This window comes from Eptatretus burgeri, chromosome 8 (assembly GCF_056783735.1).
Source record: "Eptatretus burgeri isolate ZD-2024b chromosome 8, Ebu_testis_v1, whole genome shotgun sequence".
NCBI lineage: Eukaryota > Metazoa > Chordata > Myxini > Myxiniformes > Myxinidae > Eptatretus > Eptatretus burgeri.
Window position 1 is genome coordinate 15,228,762 of NC_140968.1, and position 19,792 is coordinate 15,248,553.

Sequence of the window (19,792 nt, forward strand, 5' to 3'; positions counted from 1 at the left end):
GTTGTGGCACCTTGTCCGAAAAGTATAACTGACTAAGTGATTGTGTACATAATAAATAGACAACGGCTGCAGGGTCTTTTGGCTTGCGTCCAGTCCCTTACCTCCATTGCTTCATTGATTGCATACGTGTGTGAATAAATGTCATGGTTTGAATATTCACCTGCTCGTTGTGTCTCTTCCTCCATTGAACTGCCATACTTTCATTCGGAATAATCGCTGGCTTTTAATAGCCGATAAGTTAATCAAGTCCGACGGGGCTTGGCGATAATAAACCGTTCGGCAATCTTAAACGGCGCGAGCTCTGTAAAGCAGCTCGTATCTGTACGGGTCCCGTCGAGGTGTAAATCGCCGGCTTTTCTGTCTGCGCGCATACTTAGGTAAATCGACAATTCGGCGATCGGATCCTGTCGCTCGTGGACAGAATAGTTGGCTGATTTACGGTGTGGTTAAAAACACACTCATAGCTGGATTTCGGCGTTTATCCGGAAAGCTACGACTGGATTGCCCGCCCGGTGGGCGCGCGGCTGTGATGAGTTAAAAGCGGTCGCCCGCACGCCGAACGGGTGGAAACCACAACAATATCATTCAACAAGTAAAATGCTTCATCTGATCAGATGAAAGAAATAATTTCTCTCCAACTGTTAGTCCGATGGACACTAATTTTTCAGAATGCAAGCGGCGACATCTGTAGAATTTCTTTTTTTTTAATGATAATTATGATGTCATAGGTCACATGGTACAGGTGCCATTTTGGAAAAATCGAAAAAAGTTGCACCTCTATATCTTTGAAATTGCTCCATGGAAAAAGTTGAAACATGGCTTATTGCCAAGTACTCCCCTTGGGGAATGAGATATGTTAATGATATCGGTACCTTAATTATGATGTCATAATTCAACAAGTCCAACGGTTGATTCGATCAGTATGAATTTTATTTCTTTGCAGTTCTGGACTGATTTCCACGAAATTTTCACCAAAGGAGCGCCTCCTGCTGTAGAATAAGTTGATAATTATCACATCATCGGTCATGTGGTTCAGGCTTCATCTTGGAAAAACCACACCTCGATATCTCTGAAACCACTCCATGGAAAAAATTGAGACCAAGCTCATTGTCAACTACTACTCAGGGGAATAAGATTGGTCAATGACTGTCATCAGTGCCTTCGTTATGACGTCATAATTCGATAAGTACAACACTGGTCCCATCATTATGAATTGTTTTTTTTCTCAGCAACTGCTGGTCTGATGGACATGACATTTTCACCACAGGAGCATCTCCTCCTGCAGAATATTTTGATGATAATCATGATGTCATAGGTCATGTGGTGCAGTCGCCACCTTGGATAAAACAAAAAACATTGCACCTCTATATCTCCAGAATCGTTGACTGTGCAGGATAAGTATTCAATGAATTGCATCTCGTTTTGTTCTTGTTTTGTGCAACCATGGTGTTTCTGTCGATGCATTTCTTTTTTGCTCATGGACATTGATTTTTACTTTTTAATGAAACAATAATGAGAGAGCAAGGTGGGGGAGTTGAGGTGAGTGCGGGGGGGGGGGTGGGGGGGGAGGGTGGCGGCACTTTCATTTTTAGTTCTTTTATTTTGTTTGCAGTGGCTGCTGGTTGCATCATTGGTGCAAGTTTGACTGTGCCGCTGATGTCGTGCCTCGCCCCCCCTGTAAATTACAGAAGAAATTTGGAATTTGGCCAGCATGCCAGTGATGGCTCACCTCCTCTTCGAGAAACATGGCATGGGAACTTTAATGTCCACCAACTAATGCTGTGAGAGAGGACGGCCAGTTGAATGTTCATCCGAAGGATGACACACATCTTGATCCCTTTCCCTATCTGTGAAACACAATGGTGACAGTTTATAGTTGCATCAGGATTGAAACCCAAGCTTCGACAACTCAGGGGCAAGGGTGCCTCCCTGAAGGCCATCCTGCCAGCTCACATGGGGTGAACAAACTGGCTGAAAAACTTGACATTATTTGGATAAAATACAGAGTAAAGAAAATAACATGAATAACCTTTGCCTTGTTAACATAAGCATTTTGTTCCTGTCAGCTCATCGATGAAATGGACAACTTCTTGGAATGGCTCCAATCACAAGGTCTGAGAGCAGAAACAGCCCAAGCAGTGATCAATGTACTTGGAATTGAGAATCAGAAGGTTCTTCGAGCTTGTACAGACTCCGATGCATTGCGAACAGAGCTCCTCTCTCTCGCCAAAGAGAAATTTAAATTTGCAATGTATGCTGACTTCTGTAAATTTGTGAAATCTTTTTTGAAGCCGCAGGTTGTCCAGCTTGCAGGCTCTTCTCTGTTGGGAAGTCTATTTGTCAACTTGGAGAATGTTATTCGAGAACTGTGCAGTTTCTGCCAAAAGTTTAATGGATTCCAAAATGTGCAGCTGGAAAATGTTCCTAGTTTCCAGGGAATCGGTTTCAGTGATGTCTGCAACTTCCACGATCAGGATGATGGATTCACACCCAAGTCTGGTATGTCACTATTTTATACACCCTGTCATGTCAAGAAATACCTTGATGTTCAAGCATTGATGTGTTTTTTTTTCTTCTTCTTGTAACTCATGGATTATCTTTTGGAACAATTTTCAGTTGTTGAAAATGTTTAGATTCTCGATAGTCAATGTTTTTTTGTTTTTTTGTTTTGTTTGTTTTGTTCGAAATCACATTATATTACAAAGTGTTCCATGTTTAACAGCACATTTAAATTATCCCCATACAGGAAGTAGTTTGTTTTCCACTCGGATCGGCATGGACTGTGTGAGGGACATCCTCTGGGAGAAAGGATTCTGTTCGCCCAGATATTATCGTTTATCAGTTGCAGCCTCGATTGAGAGATCTGTCAGGATGGAGCAGAAGCCTCAGATGTTTGAGGTACACGTAGTTGGGGACAAGGCAGAAGGTGTTGGGAGGGTGGGAGGCTTAGAGGCTGAGGAACAGGGAAGGGGGGGGCATAGGCTGAGAATTTAAGGTTGGGAGGGGGTGGGATGGGTGAAATGTGGGAGGGTGAGATGAATGGTAACCTGAGAGGGGCAGGACAAGTGGGGAGATGAGAGGGGGTGAGTGAGTTGGGAGGGGGGTGGGTAGCTTGGAGAGAATGGGGTGAGGAGCTTGGAGAGGATGGAGTGAGGGGGATGCAGAATGAGGGGACATGAAGTGGAGAAATGCTGATTCCAAATTCCCAAATTGGACAGCAAAAATATTCTTAAGAGGAAGAATCGGAATAGATGATGGTGAAGTTGGGGTACTCTTCAGGGAAAAATAAGGAAAGTGAAGCATTTTAAGTGCTTTTAAAGGAAGAAGCATTCTTAATCAATGAAGAGTTTGAAGTGGTTGAAAAAAGGGGGAAAAAGAAAAGAACAAAAAGTACAGGCAGGGGAAATTCAAGTGGAATGAGATTTCATTGGAGTGGATTTTTTTTTCTTTTAAAGTTAGCTTAAGAAATAGGATATTTTGAGGTTGAAGTAAAATATTTGGAAAGAAAGAAGCAAAACGAGGAATATGGAGACGAAACGGACACATTTTTCAGGAGCTGGCTGAAGTAAGCCGTGATCAACACAAAAAACTAATTTGACAAATGCAGCAAAAGAAGGCACCAATACACACAGACGACATATTACCTTTTGAAATGAAATTCTGCCTCAGATGGTTTGGCACGTAACCGGCAAAATCCATTGTGATAGTCATCGGGTGGCATGGACGTAAAGCATGCCTGCCAAATAAGGATTGTATGTTGAAACAACTCACCAACTTTTTAAAGCAGCTGAAAATACTTGGAAATGTACCTGTGAGAAAGGGGTGTAGCTCTGCACAACAAAAGATTTGGAGAACGTTCTGAACAACTCTATACTTTCTGATCAAAAGTTAATATCTTGCAGCCCATACTACAAAAACTCTGCTGTGAGCCCATGAAAGGCTCAAGTGTTCAGACATACTTCCCAGCAGGCACACAACGTTGTTGCAACGTCGTTTGCCGGTTCTATCCTGACGTCGGAATTGGGTCAATGGGAAGTTGTTTTTGCAACACCCATGATGTCGGATTTCAACGTTGTGACAACGTTGAAATCTGACGTTGTTGCAGCGTCATGTTCTGGTTGTACCTGACGTCAGAATTGGGTCAGTGGGAAGTTGTATTTGCAACATCCATGACGTCAGATTTCAACGTTTTTACAACATTGAAGCATGACGTTATTTTTCAACTTTATCACAACATTCATAAAATGGAGTTTTTGTTTTTACCCTTTTCTTTGCATGCCAAAGAAACGAACATTGCAGTGCATGACACCCTTCAGCTTCCAGCTTGATGGAGCCCTCGACACGTAGGTCCAGGGCCAGCGGAGCACCGCTGTTCTACTGGTGCCATTATCAAAACATTGAAGTTGTATTGCAACATCATTACGTTGCACAGTAACACATAATGACCACAACTTGAAAACAGCTGGAATTCATAATCATTTATTATCACGTATCACGCAGAGCATGATTGCGGCAAAAATATACAAGCAGTATTAACAATAATAATATCTTTATTCATACCAAAAAAGCACACTCAAACACAAACGTACAATAAATAAAAGTAGATACCATTGCAATTGAGAAACATATTCTAAAAATGGGGAATAACAAGCTCAAATGAGCTAAGATCCTCGTCCTCTTAATGATGACGTCATAAAAACGAATATGACGTCATTGTGATGAATCCGTTTTGTGAAAATTATCTGTGCTAATGCCCGGCTTGATTCCCGCAAACAAAATTCAAACAGCTTGCCTAGTTTCGGAGATAATGGTATGGGCGATTTCCATTTGCGGCGATATCATGACATCAACTTTTTTTCATGGAAGAATTTCCAAAATCCGAGATGGTTACTGTCTGTACGTGGGCTTTCTGCATATACAAAGTAAGTTTCACGAAGATCCGATGAAAACTCTGGGTTGTGAAACAAAAAATGTCAAAAAATAGGAATGACGTCATAAAAATTGATATGACATCATTGTGATGTATCATATGTGCGGTAATTCATCTCTGCAAATGCCCTGTTCGATTTCCCCCCAACATAATTCAAAAAGCTTGCCTAGTTTCGGAGATAATTTTTTCGGCGATTTCCATTCGCGGAGATATTTTGATGTCATAACTTTTTTTCTTGGAGGAATTTTCAAAATCGGAGATGGTTATTGTCTGCGGAGGGTATTTTTACATATATATGCCAAGTTTCAGGAAGTTTCGATGAAAACTGTAGGCAGTGAAACAAAGAAGTACACAAGAACAACAACGTGAGTAAGACTTAGTGATCCTCCAGAGGATCTAAAAAGAAATACCACATGGGTAAAAGTCGTAAATACCTTTTTGACAAATTCACTTTGTGCAAAGCACAGTTAACAATTCAAATTCAGAAAGTTCTGCTCCAGAGAGGAACTTTGGAGCTTCTCTCTCAAATATAATTGACTGCACAAAGGCACCTTTAAGTACATCATCATGCAGTGTAAGTAAAACTGCTGATAATTCTATGCTTGCATACATTATGGGCATTAGGAGCATTAAAGGTATTGACCGAGAACTTGCATTTATATAAAATGTAATTAAAAGTTTTAGCTACTGATGACATACTACCTCTTGTTTCAAGATTCATAATTAAGCAACCTCAGGTAAGAACTAGAGGGGGAGCACTCGGGAGAGTGCAAAACCTCCGCCGCCAATACTGCTGGGTCACTCAAGTGAACCTCAGATCTTATTCATTAAGTATGATGTCAACAGTGCTGAGAGTTATAGTTCTTTTCTCCATTTTGTTTTTTTTTTTTTTTGGGGGGGAGGGGGGTTGGAAATCACTTAAAACATGTAAAAATGCAAAAAAAAAAAAAAAAAATCAAAATTTCATTGAAAAAAAAGTTGCAAAATTTTTTTTTTCTCCAACAATTTTTTTGTGGGGGGATAACATTTTTCTGGTAGGGTTGGAAATCACCGAAAACTTGTAGAAATGCAAAAAAAAAATTCCTCCAGCAATTTTTTTTTTTTTTGGGGGGGGGTTGGAAATCACTTAAAATATGTAGAAATGCAAAGAAAAAAAATTTCTCACAATTTTTTTTTGGGGGGGGTTGCAAATCACTTAAAACATGTAGAAATGCAAAAAAACACTTCTCTATTTCTTTGGGGGTGGGTAAAAAAAATTTGGGGGGCAGGGGTTGGAAATGACTTAAAACATGGAGAAATGCAAAAAAATTTTTTTGTTCTCCAACAATTTTTTTTTGGGGGGGGGGGGACCAAGTCCAAAATTTACTGGCATGATCCTTGGACCATACCTAACCCCCCACCAAGTTTCGTCGAAATCCGTCGAGGAGTTTTTCCGTAATACTGTTCACAAACAAACAAACAAACAGAAAGGGGTGAAAACAGTAACCTCCATCCATCTTCGAAGATGGCGGAGGTTAATTATGAGAAGACGAAGGACCACATATAAATTTTGCAATCCGACATAATAGTTGACATTCAATAGGTAGAAATTCAGCAATGACTGGTAAAAGAGTACAATATGGGTCCCACTTTGGAAGTCAAAAACCTTTCTGATAGAATTTCTCCATGATATATATTATTTAGAAATATTTTTGACTTGTTATGTCCCACAGCGGGCATCAAGAGAATGAGGTGGAAAAGACTTAAACAGATGATACTTGACATGATATGAACAGTGCATAAAATTATATAAAACTGAATTACAATCAGGCAAATCAATGAGACCAAATATATATCTATGTGTGTATTCATACAAAGAAAAAATATAAATCTAACATTAAGTATGAAAACACAATTTTGAATGCATCTCACGTAAATAATTTCAAAGGACAAAAAAATTAATTTGTTGGGTGTTTTCAACCTTAATTTCACAAGAAAATAAAATAACCATTATGCATAAAAGTACATGTAAATATTTTCACAATGTAAACTTAAGCTGGGTTTCCAACATACAACATTCAAATTAACTATGCTGCAAATTCTTAATAATCAAGGATGTGGACGGCTGGCACAGCGTGTTGCTGTTACTCGTTATTATTACATTAGTACATGCCCGTACGTGCGTGGCCGTACGTGCAAAAAAAAACAAATAAAAAAACGAACAACTTTCAAACAACAACACAGGCCGTTCCTTCGCTCTCATAAACGACGACTGGATTGGGGCATTGTGTTTATCTATAAATGCGCATAAGAAATCGAGAAATTGTGAGAATACAGTAAGTCATCACTATCGGGAAGTCTGTACGTTGTAACCTGTAATGGGGAACGTGGCTGAGGATCTCTTCCCCATCGGCCACACCTACGCAGTTGGTTTGGTAAATAAATGGCCATGACTTGGGAAGCACTTGTCCGATTAATATCAAACCTTGAAAAGGCACATACTCAGGTCGCCAGCAATATAGCTGGCAAGTTTCAATTAGATCAGACCAGTGGTTGTCAAGAAACAGCGGTCACAGACACACAGACACAGATTGCTGGAATTATAGATCGATGAGGGCTTGTTCCTGCCCGCACCTCCATGCCGATCAGGGGCATATTTCAAATGTTGCGATATGGCAGTGTCCACAGCCACCTCCGTTGCTGTTGGCTGACTGGCCATGGTACTGTCTGAAAAATAATAAGAATTTCCACGTCGTATATATTGGGCTTTATGATCATCAAACAAGACTTGCAATGTGAATTACGCTCAAGTCATGCACATTATAAACTGTCATTTCGCAGAAGTCATTACCTCTGACAACTTTATAAAAATTCAGGTTCCCGAAAGGTCTCTTACCATTCTTTCCACACAAATTGTATGTGGACATCACAGCATTGGACATCACCCTTATTTTATAAAATAAAAACAATTTAGTGCACCAGTGTTCGAAGCAGCTTGTAACAAATTTTAAGTTCCACTGCCCTTAAAAAGCCTCAATTAATATTATTCTTGATAATATAAAGTTATTTTCATGTCTTTTGAGAACCATTTTACCAAAGGAAAACAATTGTGCACCGAAAAACTTGAACAATTACTCTATAGTGACAAACTACCGCAATGAAGGCTTCATTGTTACAAGCGGCAGTTTGTCAGCGGCCAAAGGGTTAATATTTTTTTTTTACGACAACACTTCACATTTTTCGGCGCACAATAACTGACAATTGTTTTCCTTTTGCCTTTGGTTTGGCCTAACTCATTAAAAGAGGACATAAAAATAATATATTATAAAAAATAATATTAATTGAGGCTTTTTTAAGGGAAGTGCAACTTTAAATTTGTTACAATGCGGTAATTCATCGGACCTGAATAGCCGAAGCATTATCCACACCAGAAAAATATTTTTAAAGGTTCTGCACCAAACTTGAACCAAGCCAGCCCCGCGGAAAAATGAATTGATTATTTACCGTCGATTTGTACACACGATCAGGGCCATATCAGCGACAGCGAAACGTGATAAACGAATGATGAAATTGGGTGTTCGAGGATTCGATCGTCAGATGCACTTTCAAGTCCAACGCTTGAACCACGATCGAGTGCCCTGAAGGGCTCGGGCCCGGGAGAGTTTCCATTGAATGTAACTATATAGATTCCAGCACAACAGTAACAGGAACACATCATGGATTCTGTGATCTTAAAAACGTCCAAAAACAAAAGCTAAGACATAAAATCAATTTATAATATTATACTTACCAAAAATGATCATGGTGGAAGATAATTTTAACTAAAAAAGCTAAAGTCTTCTGCAGATTAAAGCGGATTGTGTGCCACACTCAGAAACATAAGAAAGTTCACAAGTTTAACCAAACTTTGCAAATGGAGGCTCGTGATGGGGAAATAGCAATTAGCCAATCAGATGTCTCCTCCAGTGAAAGGCAGACACAATCACACGTCACGAGGTGGAAAATCTCTCACCTTGTCGACACAGGAGGCAGAAAAAGCAGTTTTCGATAATCGCGCTGCGGCTGTACCGCGTCGTGATATGGTTGTACAACCAAGCGGCCTATTCCCGACGCCATGAATCTTTCATACCGACGTCGTGTGTCTGCTGGGTTGTTTATTCGCAAACCTTCATGCTTCTTAACACTGATGGGTAGATCATATTGAGGGCTTGCCAATGCACATGGTAAGTTTAAAGTGATATTTACGATAAATCATGTTTGAGAATTGTGTGGGCTTTGAGTGCCATTATAAATATATATTTTTGTTTGGTTCCAGGGCCACAAGATAAATGAATAGAACACGTGGGAGAGCGCATGCCTCCAGCACACAATGCCAGATCCAATGGAACATATCGAGTGAAGAACTTTTTGAAATATCATGCCATGTATTGTTTTTAGCCCCATCTCTCAATGGTGAAGAATCACTTTAAAAATTAAATAATTGTCGTGTCCAGATCTGAATTCGGATCTTGACCAAATTCGAATCAATTCATCCTCATCACACACCCAACCTGCCCATCAAGTTTCGTCTGAATCTATCCACAACTTTTTGAGACATCGTGCTCGATATCTCTTTTGGCATGATCCCCAATGGTGAAGTCTCTCAAAAATTTCGGAACCAGATCCCGATTTGGATCTTCACCAAAATTGTACTAATTCTCTCTCGTCAAACACCCAACTTGTCCAAGTTTCGTCCGATTCCGTCCACACATTTTGAGATGTCATGCACACAAACAGAGAGAAAGGGGTGAAAACATAATCTTCCATTTTCGGTTGCTGAGGTAATTGCACTCGAGTTTGCATTTGTTAGTAAGAGGAGAAGCGTCTATGTGTTGTGACAACTGCTGCTGCTTAGCTCATTGTATGAACAGAAAATGGTACGAACCCGGGACCTCTCATCCATTAATATTTCTCGTATGTGAGTCCGATTTGAATTTAGGAATGTGACATTTGTGGTTAACCTTCTTGCAATTGCCCCTGTCTCGTATAAACACTGAAAATTAAGTTGTTGTTTTTGGTGCACATCGCCAAGGCTCGTAGAATAAAAGGGTCTTTGAATTGTGGTTTAGCACAAGCAACGAGAGGTTAAAAGTGCCTTGTGAGCAGAACCGAGTCACTGAAACACACACTCGCAGCGCGTGCACAAAAAGCCCCTTTAACATTCATGTCATTTCACAAGGATTGTGCTTTTTTACGTGATATTACAGTAACACATGGACGAAGATATAACAGAAAAAACACAAACAATCCGGTTTGGAAAACTTGGCTTTAATGAGTTAGATGCAGCTTCTGGCAGTGACAAGTTCAATCAACAGGTGTAAAAATCCATGAACCGGAAGGCAACGCGAGAGATCGCAAAATTATAGTGTGGCTTATATTCACCAACTTATAGTAATAACGAGTCAAACATGGAGAAATACTTATCTCTGAAATAGTTGCGACACTCGTCGGCTTGTAAAAATATTTCTCGTAAACACCTTGATTAATATCCCGTAATGGCGGCAGCATTATGGAGCCTCATTCTACCAGCGGAAGTGATATCTATTCCATACTACCTGTTGACCGGGTTTATATTTGGCAGTTTTAAACTTGATGTTCTTCATTATTTTCACGTGATGTCTATCCTGGAAATGTGGAATCCAGATGGCACAACTGTTCATCTGTCTCAGAAATTTTAAGATATTCTTCTGCAAAGGAAGATTCATATGTTCATTTGACAAATGGCAGTTCTGTCTGTTCTGCAACAGGTGAGCAGAAACCTCCAAAATGAAGATTCAATATTTTGAATTTAGGGTTGAAAATTTTCAAGAGTGAAATTTTTTGCATTTTCAGTTTGACAAAAAAAAAAAAAACATAAAATAACTTGTTCTTTGTTTTTGTAGAACAAACAAGGAGTCCAGTTGGGCAGATAAGGCCCAGGAGCAGCTTGAGAGTGAAGAAGTCTATTTTGAAGAAACAATCCCAAGAACAAGACTCACAACCTTCAAACTCCAAGTATACATCCGGTGAAAACAGCACAAGGATCAATATTAAATTAAACAAACCCAAAAAGGTGATCGAAAGGCAAATGTGTAATATATGCAATGAAGATTTTACTTCACCAAGAAACATCAAAATACACATGAGGACCCACAGAGGAGAACACCCACACAAATGCTCTATCTTTGACGAAGGTTTCTTTCTGAAAAGCGATTTCAATATGCACATGAGGATCCACACAGAAGAGCGTCCTTACAAGTGCTCTGTCTGTGATAAAGGCTTCTCTCCTGAAGGCGATTTGAATAAGCACATGAGGATCCACACAGGAGAGCGTCCTTACAAGTGCTCCATATGTGATAAATGTTTCTCTCGCAAAGGCGATTTGAATCAGCACATGAGGATCCACAAAGGAGAGCGTCCTCACAAATGCTCCATATGTGATAAATGTTTCTCTCACAAAGGCGATTTGAATAAGCACATGAGGATCCACACAGGAGAGCGTCCTTACAAATGCTCCATTTGTGATAAATGTTTCATTCAAAAAGACGGTTTGAACATGCACATGAGGATCCACACAGGAGAGCGTCCTCACAAATGCTCCATATGTGATAAATGTTTCTCTCACAAAGGCGATTTTAATAAGCACATGAGGATCCACACAGGAGAGCGTCCTCACAAATGCTCCATATGTGAAAAATGTTTCTCTTACAAAAGCGATTTTAATAAGCACATGAGGATCCACACAGGAGAGCGTCCTTATAAATGCTCCACGTGTGAAAAATGTTTCTCTCATAAAGGCGGTTTGAACATGCACATGAGGATCCACACAGGAGAGCGTCCTTATAAATGCTCCATGTGTGATAAAGGTTTCTCTCAAAAAGGCGGTTTGAACATGCACATGAGGATCCACACAGGAGAACGTCCTTACAAATGCTCCATTTGTGATAAATGTTTCATTCATAAAGACGGTTTGAACATGCACATGAGGATCCACACAGGAGAGCGTCCTTATAAATGCTCCACGTGTGAAAAATGTTTCTCTCATAAAGGCGGTTTGAACATGCACATGAGGATCCACACAGGAGAGCGTCCTTATAAATGCTCCATGTGTGATAAAGGTTTCTCTCATAAAAGCCATTTGAATAAGCATGTGAGGATCCACACAGGAGAGCGACCTTACAAATGCTCCATCTGTGATAAAGCTTTCTCTCAAAAAGAAACTTTGAAATTGCATATGAAGATCCATACAAGAGAGCAACCTTAAAAATGCTGTTTCTTTGATAAGAGTTTCTCTCAAAAAGGCAATTTGAATCACCATATGAGGATCCATACAGGAGAACATAAAAAAATCCTGACAAAAAGAACAGACAACAATACAGGAATGAGAAAATGTGTAAAATAATCATCAAAGAGTACCCATGCAGAATAAGATTACTTCTGATGTCATCCCTCTCTCCAATGAACAAAACCAAAGCAATAAACCAGCTTGCAGTGCCAGTATTCCAATATAGCTGTGCAATTATAAACTGGCCACAATTGGAAATCATCAATTTAGACCCCAAAACAAGGAAACTTCGAACTATTCACAAGATGTTCTGTAAAAACCAATGCATGCTGAGTTTGTACTTACCAAGACGAGAATGAGGAGGCAGTGTGATGGAGCTTAACCAATTGCAAGGAACATCATTTGTCAGACTCGCGGAGTATGTGAAAAGCTCAACAGACTAGAGCATGAGATTTGTACATGAGCAAGAAAACAACAAACCAGAAATGGGATCCTTTATCCATTCAGCAACAAACTTCAAAAAACAGCTGCAAATGATGGATACTGCACAGGTAAACCAAACAGAAACAAACACACCCCCAATGATTGCAAAGAAAAACGACAAAAAGAAATATCAGCAGATATACTCCAACAAATGGGAGAATGATCAAAGAGCAGGAAGATTTAAAAAAAGAGTTTGAGAAAACATTCATCGACAAGGAAGGCTCATTGGAATGGCTCAAAGGAGGTCAAATTAATGAGGATGTAGAATGAGTCATCATAAATGCTCAAGATCAAGGACCCACACTGATGCCTTCAAGAAAATGGCGGGAAGTATGGATATCACAAACAAAGCATTGCGTCTGCATATAATGCTCAAACACAAAGAGGAAAAGTCAGCATTCTTGATTGAGGTTTCATCTCCCAGTGACTTTGGGTTAAATACCACAGTAATCAGTAAAATGACCAAATACCAGGATCTGAAAAATGACATCAAGAGGACCTCAAAATTGAAGAAAGCTGAAATTGTACCAGTGATAGTCGGAGCGAGAGGAATGTGAAAGAAAACCTGATCTGAGTCATTAAAAATCACTCCTAACGAGCCGCAAGTGGGAGCTGTCACAGGTTCAGTGAAGATTTTGAAGAGTCCTTCGAACGAGGCTCCAACCTTCACCTGAACAGCTCTGGCTTGGGATTGACAACCTACCCATTTGCCAGCTGACTCCACCTTCTTCACCACCTCGCCGCCCTTCTCGGCCCACTTTCTTCGGACTTCGCCTCTCTCCACTGATTGACTAATGACTCCACCCAAGTCCCTCCCTTCATGCCCGATGGTCGTGTCTCATTCTCTGGACGGACGCTAGCTGCACGAAGTTCCACAAAGCAAGAGATGTTGCGCCAGCTGTCAGGGAGGTATCGCCCAGTGAAGCATTCCCCCAAAACGTATTGTTTGCACGGTCGGGCAATCATGCAAGGTATTGAGAGACCGTTAGCCTCATCTCTCCTTTTTCTTTTCATCAACTCCTCTTCATCTGGTTGTGTGTGTGTGTGTGTGTGTGTGTGTGTGTGTGTGTGTGTGTGTGTGTGTGTGTGTGTGTGTGTGTGTGTGTGTGTGTGTGTGTGTGTGTGTGTGTGTGTGTGTGTGTGTGTCCTGGCGCCTGTCCTCGCTTAAGTTAAGATTGCACAAGAATTATATCGGGATAACTCTGCTCTGTGTCTGCTTTTGTAAGTTGCTTGTATTATTGCCACTCCGTTCACATGTCTTCCTCTCTCTGCTTACACACCACAATGAAAGCTATATTCACTGTGCCACATACCTTTCCTCGCCTGCCTGTAATAAATCCTTTGTAGAAATTTTCCCAGCTCATTTTTGTCTGTCCTTTCATTGATCCAGCATGGTCCATATCCTAACATAGTCGGACTTTATTCCTAACAATCCATTCATTTTCACCGGTACGTCCTTGGCAATGTCACTCGGCTGCGTCTGATCCGGTTCGGACAAGGCGTACCGAGGGCGTGTCCCTCTGTAATTAAGTCATGTGATTAATTAGGTAACCCGGTTAACCCACAGACGGAGGACCCTCCGTCTGTGAACGACCGTGAATGCCAATAATTTATTTTATTGTCATACTAAAATATGACTCCTTTTACAATCCAGAATTTTCATCGGATTTTCGTGAAACTTGTCATGTATATGCATAAAGCCCACACGCAGGCAGTAACCATCTCCGATTTTGGAATTTCTTCCGAGAAAAAAAGTTGACGTCATATCGCCGCTAATGGAAATCGCCTATACCATTATCTCCGAAACTCGTCAAGCTGTTTGAATTTTGTTTGTGGGAATCTAGCCGGGCATAAGCACAGATAATTTATCACAAACCTGATACATCAGAATGACGTCATATTCGTTTTTATGACGTCATCATTTAGAGGACAAGGATCTCAGCTCATTTGAGCAGAAATGAAATGATAAACTTCTCTTAATGCTCTTGTTTGACCACCTCTTGAGCAACATATCATTTTGAGATTGTAGTAAATTGTTTTTCCATTGTTCAATTGATAACCATCAAAGTTCTCAGTCCATTCAAGGACATATATATTTTTCTCTACATCTCCTACTTATTTTTAATTTTCTTTCCATCCTCCAACTTGTTTGTAATTCAATTTATCCGCTTATTTGTTTTGTCCACTTTTACCCCGGTTATTTCTTCAACAAGACTTATTTGATATTTCTCACATTCTTCATGTTTTACATTTGAATACCAAGGCTGATTACATCTCCACTCTTTGGTTTGGTTATTTCTTGGTTCTGTCATTTAAAAATCAGTAAAAAGATGGCGGGAGCCCGTTAAAATCCCCAACCCAATATCTTAACACATATTTATAACCATAAGGGAGACTATTGATTCCATTCTCTAAAATATATCTTTTATCATCAAAAGCTCCAACTGCTTTCTTATTTATCTCTTCTGTATATAATTCATGTTTATAACTTCTGATTGCATTCATTTTTCTGGACTCTTCCTTCTTTAAGGTTAAACAGTTGTAATAATGCTTAAAGTTTATTGTTTCCTTGATTATATTTTGCTTTATTCCCTTTAACTTCTTATCACACCTTTCAATGTTATTATTATCAATATAGGTAAAAGCATAAGACTTTGATCTCAAGCCTATACATTCACTCATGACCTTCCCACCCAATTCATCTTTAAACTTACCAATAACCTTTTTTCTTTCATGAAAACAACACATCACCTGCCTTATAATTACTTGTATCATATATATATATATATATATATATATATATATATATGTATATATATATGTATATATATATATGTATATATATATATATATATATGTATATATATATATATATATTTTCTCTACATCTCCAACTTATTTATAATTTTCTTTACATCCTCCAACTTATTTGTAATTAAATTTATCCGCTTATTTGTTTTATCCACTTTTACCCCGGTTAAGTGCTCCCCCTCTAGTTCTTACCTGAGGTTGCTTAATTATGAATCTTTAAACAATAGGTAGTATGTCATCAGTAGCTAAAACTTTTAATTACATTTTATATAAATGCAAGTTATCGGTCAATACCTTTAATGCTCCATCAAGAATTGATGTTCCTATATAAATAGGTTTATCCATTTCAATACTCTCTTTTTTTTCAAATGAATAGCACAAAAGTTCTCTGAAAACACCTCCATTCGCTCACAACTTGGTCTATTAATTAACTTTGAAGCCTGTTTTCAAGATGTAGCAAGTCTTGTGTTTTGTCGATTCCTAACATTTTCCACTATCTTTCCAAATACAGCATTATTCATTAATTTATAAAAGTCCTTCTCAAAATCTGTTTCTGTATTTTTTTCTCTTTTCTGGATTAAAATCAATATACTTCGTTAACCATGGACTTTGTTTAAATTTCAAAATCCAATGAATTTTCCTCACTCTCAACCCAGCAGATAAATACTGTCTCAAGTCCCTTTGATGTAAAACATATCTTTCTTTATTATTTAATGTAGCAAGTAGTTTTTCTGAAGATTAACCCTTTATATTAAATGACTGTTGGTAATCACTTAACCATTCTTTTCTTGGACTTTCATTTTCAGAGGCATAGGGTAGGTCTTTATGTTTATTATGAAGTTCTTCAGGGTATTTTAAATCGACCTCAAAATAATATCCAACATCAGCCTCATCCAATTTTTTTGAGAGGAGTTAACAATATCAAGTAAAACTTTTTCATAATGTTTTTCTTTAACCCATTTAAGTTTTCCATAAGGTAAAGTTGAGACATGGCCCACCCGTACAAATTGTTAGCATGATAATACATCAGGTAAGAGTTGTCCTCATTGTTATTACTCGTACGTGCCCGTAAAAAAGAAAAAAAAGAAAAATAAATAATAATAATAAATAAATAAATAAACCACACAGGCCATTTCTTCGCTCTCACGTGCCCGTACGTGCGTGACCTGGAAGTTCGATATTATTCGCAGTTACGATTATTCGCAATTTAGTTTTAATACCCAATGATTCAATTTGCGCCAACGTATTTTTCCCTTTTCGCAATGTCGTGGCAAGGAAAAACAAAAAAGAAGAGAAGAGAGAGAAAAAAATTACTTCCTGGTTCGGAGCATACCAGCACTCTGATGTTCCAGAAATTTATACACCGTCTCATGTAAAAATGATCATAACTTGGGCCATTGTGTTTTTCTCTAAATGTGCATAAGAAATCGAGAAATTATTAGAATACACGATGTCATCACTCCCCGGAAGCCCGTACGTTGTAACCCGTAATGGGGAACGTGGCTGTACTTCCCTTCCCCATCGGCCACGCCCACGCAACAACGTGTCTTCCCATTGGTTTGGAAAATAAATGGCCATAACTTGGGAAGCAGTTGTCCGATTAATATCAAACCTTGAAAAGGCACATCCTCAGGTCCCCAGCAATATACCTGGTAAGTTTCAATTAGATCGGACCAGAGGTTGTCGAGAAACAGCGGTCAAACACACACACACACACACACAGATTGCTGGAATTATAGATAGATAATCAGGAAGATATTTGTTATTTGCTTCAGCATATCTCTTGGAACATAAGTCTGGTGTTGGCTTAGTGGTTAGGGTGGCGGCTTGGGATCCCAGTGTCCTGAGTTCAACACCGTTGGCTGCTGAATTAACACCAGGGGGTTGACTCAGCCTGTCATCCTTCCGATGTCGGCGAAATGAGTGCCAGTGTACTGGTCCCGGTGTATGCCCCGGTAAGAATCGGTGTACCATATCCCTGTGTTTCATATGAGGCGACCAGGGTCGGCGTCAGGAAGGGCATCCGGCCATAAAACATTGCCTCACAAAAAGCCAAACCCCTGCACAGCAGGGAAAAATGGCTGTAAAAACGCTTTTTTTTATATATCTCTTGGAACATACTTGAGATATTCCTCCTCTTTTTGGCCTTCTCTATCATTAAAAGCATATCTATATCACTGATTAATTCCAAATTTTGATTTGTCATTTTTAACATAGCGCTCCAAGCCAAACCCGGGACTGTGTAATCGTGAGCGGGGTCTAATCCATAAGAATTTTTATTTTGACTGACTGTTCTAAAAGTTTCAAACACATCACTTAATAACAATACATCATCAGTTTTAAGATATAAATCATGATATTCCCCAAGATTTTCTATATTAAACTTCTCCCAAACCTTTTTAGCTTGTGTTTAGTCTTCATCAGAAATATGAGTTTTATTCAACTTACCATAGAAACTTTCCCTTGAAGGAAGTTGTGTTTCTTTAAACCTTTCAAATGAATCCATATAGTCATAAGGATATATTCCCTTTTGGGATGGGAGATCAATCTCTTCTTGATTTGAGAAACATGATTTAAGACTCGGGAAGTTATTAATATTTGATGCTTACTCAGATAATGAATCTCCCATAAACTTGTATGTGTCAATAAATCTGATATGCGTTATGGGGGATGTATAAATTGTTTTTGTGAATGAGATGTATTTTTGATCTGTGTTTGTTATGGTGAAAATATTTCCGAATGTCTTTGAAAGTTCATTTATAAATAGATGTTTGTCATAGTGAGCGTTGTTGTGAAGAAAGACAGGAATAAAGTTTGTAGGTTTGCAATTAATATTACAACAAGAATGAGCGGGACCTCTATATTTACCAGTCAGATGACAATGATCTCTAACTTTAAACTCCATAATTCCTCCTCACAAATATGACAGGTACTGTTCTCTCTAAATTCCTTTTCCTCTTCCTTTGTTAATGACATTGGTTTTTAGGTTTTCACCATTATTTCTCTTCGTCTTATACAATCTTTTTCCAATCGTCTTTCAAACTCCTCTGAGGCATCTTCCCCTCTATAATGTTCTAACTTGTTGTATTCATCACCCACAGCTGAGTTGATATAATAACAGAAACCACAAGGACTATGTTTTTGATATTTATTTGGGTTTGGGGAAACAGTATCTATCTTTTCAAGGATACTTTCAAAATCAGCATATATCACAAACGGATGTTTTATAGATTTGTTAAATCTTTGAATGATATGTTTGAACCTGCTTTTGGCAAATTGATTATGGTTGATGTATGATTTCTACAATATTTCGAATGTTGATTTAATCGTTCTTTTGTGTGAAAGGAGTTGAAACATCTCTTACAAGGATACGTTTTACATTTTTTCTTATATAGTTGTGATTTGGTTAATCTTGAGAAATTTTTGATGAAAGCAAAATGTGATTTTTCCTTTGAAGTGAAGTGGAGAAGGTCAATGTGTGTTTCATCATTTTTAAAGTTTGAAATTTTTAATATCTGAACTTTGTTTGTATCCGTTAATCCAGATATATTAACAGATTGATTATTCATTTTCTCAAATTTAGGAATATCTCTCAATGACATTGGAAACTTTAAATCTTTAACATTTAATGTATTTTCATATCTTCTCTATTATTTCTGAGTTTGTGGTTTCGTGTCGCGCTATCTTCGACTTTGTTCTGTACTCAAGTAACATGATATTCGGCTTCCATTATCTCAAGGACCATATGAGGTGCATGGTACAAAAAAAGTAAATAAAATGGTGCTGAAACAGTGAAATCATATTCCACTTACTGCATTGAAGTAAAATTACTTCTGATACTCTGCATCATTTCCTTTCTCAAACACACCCACCCCAACATGTCGCGCAGAGCACGGGTTATGTCAGTTTCTTATAATGTTCAACCCTTTCATGTTTCCATTGTGGAGGATGTAAGTGAGCAAGGACCGTCCATATTAAACATTTATTATCTTTGTTTTGAATGTTAACATCTGCTTTCTTAAGTTTTATCTCTTTTGGTAAATCAATAGAAGAAGAAGCTTGAAGAGGATCTGATTTTAAGATGTGTATATCTAAAAAGATTATTTTTGTGAGAGTAAATCCACGACCTACTACAGTGTTATCAACATCTTGTTCCTGTCTCTGGAGATCATCGTAAACATCACATGTTACAAGATCTTGAAATGATGAGATAAAGTGTGGGTTTGTCCTCATATAGGGAGTAGTTTCATCGTCTTGTCTTACCATTTTCAATTTTAGTCCCATCT

The 19,792-nt window shown here is 38.6% G+C and overlaps 1 protein-coding gene across 1 annotated transcript; it reads left to right on the forward strand.

Moving 5' to 3' along the window:
* The first annotated feature begins 1,607 nt into the window (after nt 1–1,607).
* Nucleotides 1,608–15,066, forward strand: LOC147021180 (uncharacterized). The gene is made up of 3 exons (XM_085893668.1): nt 1,608–1,958; nt 2,067–2,499; nt 10,831–15,066. Exons 1-3 carry the CDS (start codon nt 1,860–1,862, stop codon nt 12,189–12,191), a joined length of 1,893 nt encoding a protein of 630 aa, XP_085749794.1. The 5' UTR covers nt 1,608–1,859; the 3' UTR covers nt 12,192–15,066.
* Nucleotides 15,067–19,792: the final 4,726 nt, after the last annotated feature.

What these genes read in the sequence shown, in the direction of transcription:
- LOC147021180 (XM_085893668.1), top strand. Translation starts at nt 1,860, where the DNA reads ATGGTGACAGTTTATAGTTGCATCAGGATTGAAACCCAAGCTTCGACA. An exon ending in ATCCTGCCAGCTCACATGGG is followed by an intron (nt 1,959 to 2,066) that starts GTGAACAAACTG and finishes TGTTCCTGTCAG; the next exon opens with CTCATCGATGAAATGGACAA. An exon ending in TGGATTCACACCCAAGTCTG is followed by an intron (nt 2,500 to 10,830) that starts GTATGTCACTAT and finishes TTGTTTTTGTAG; the next exon opens with AACAAACAAGGAGTCCAGTT.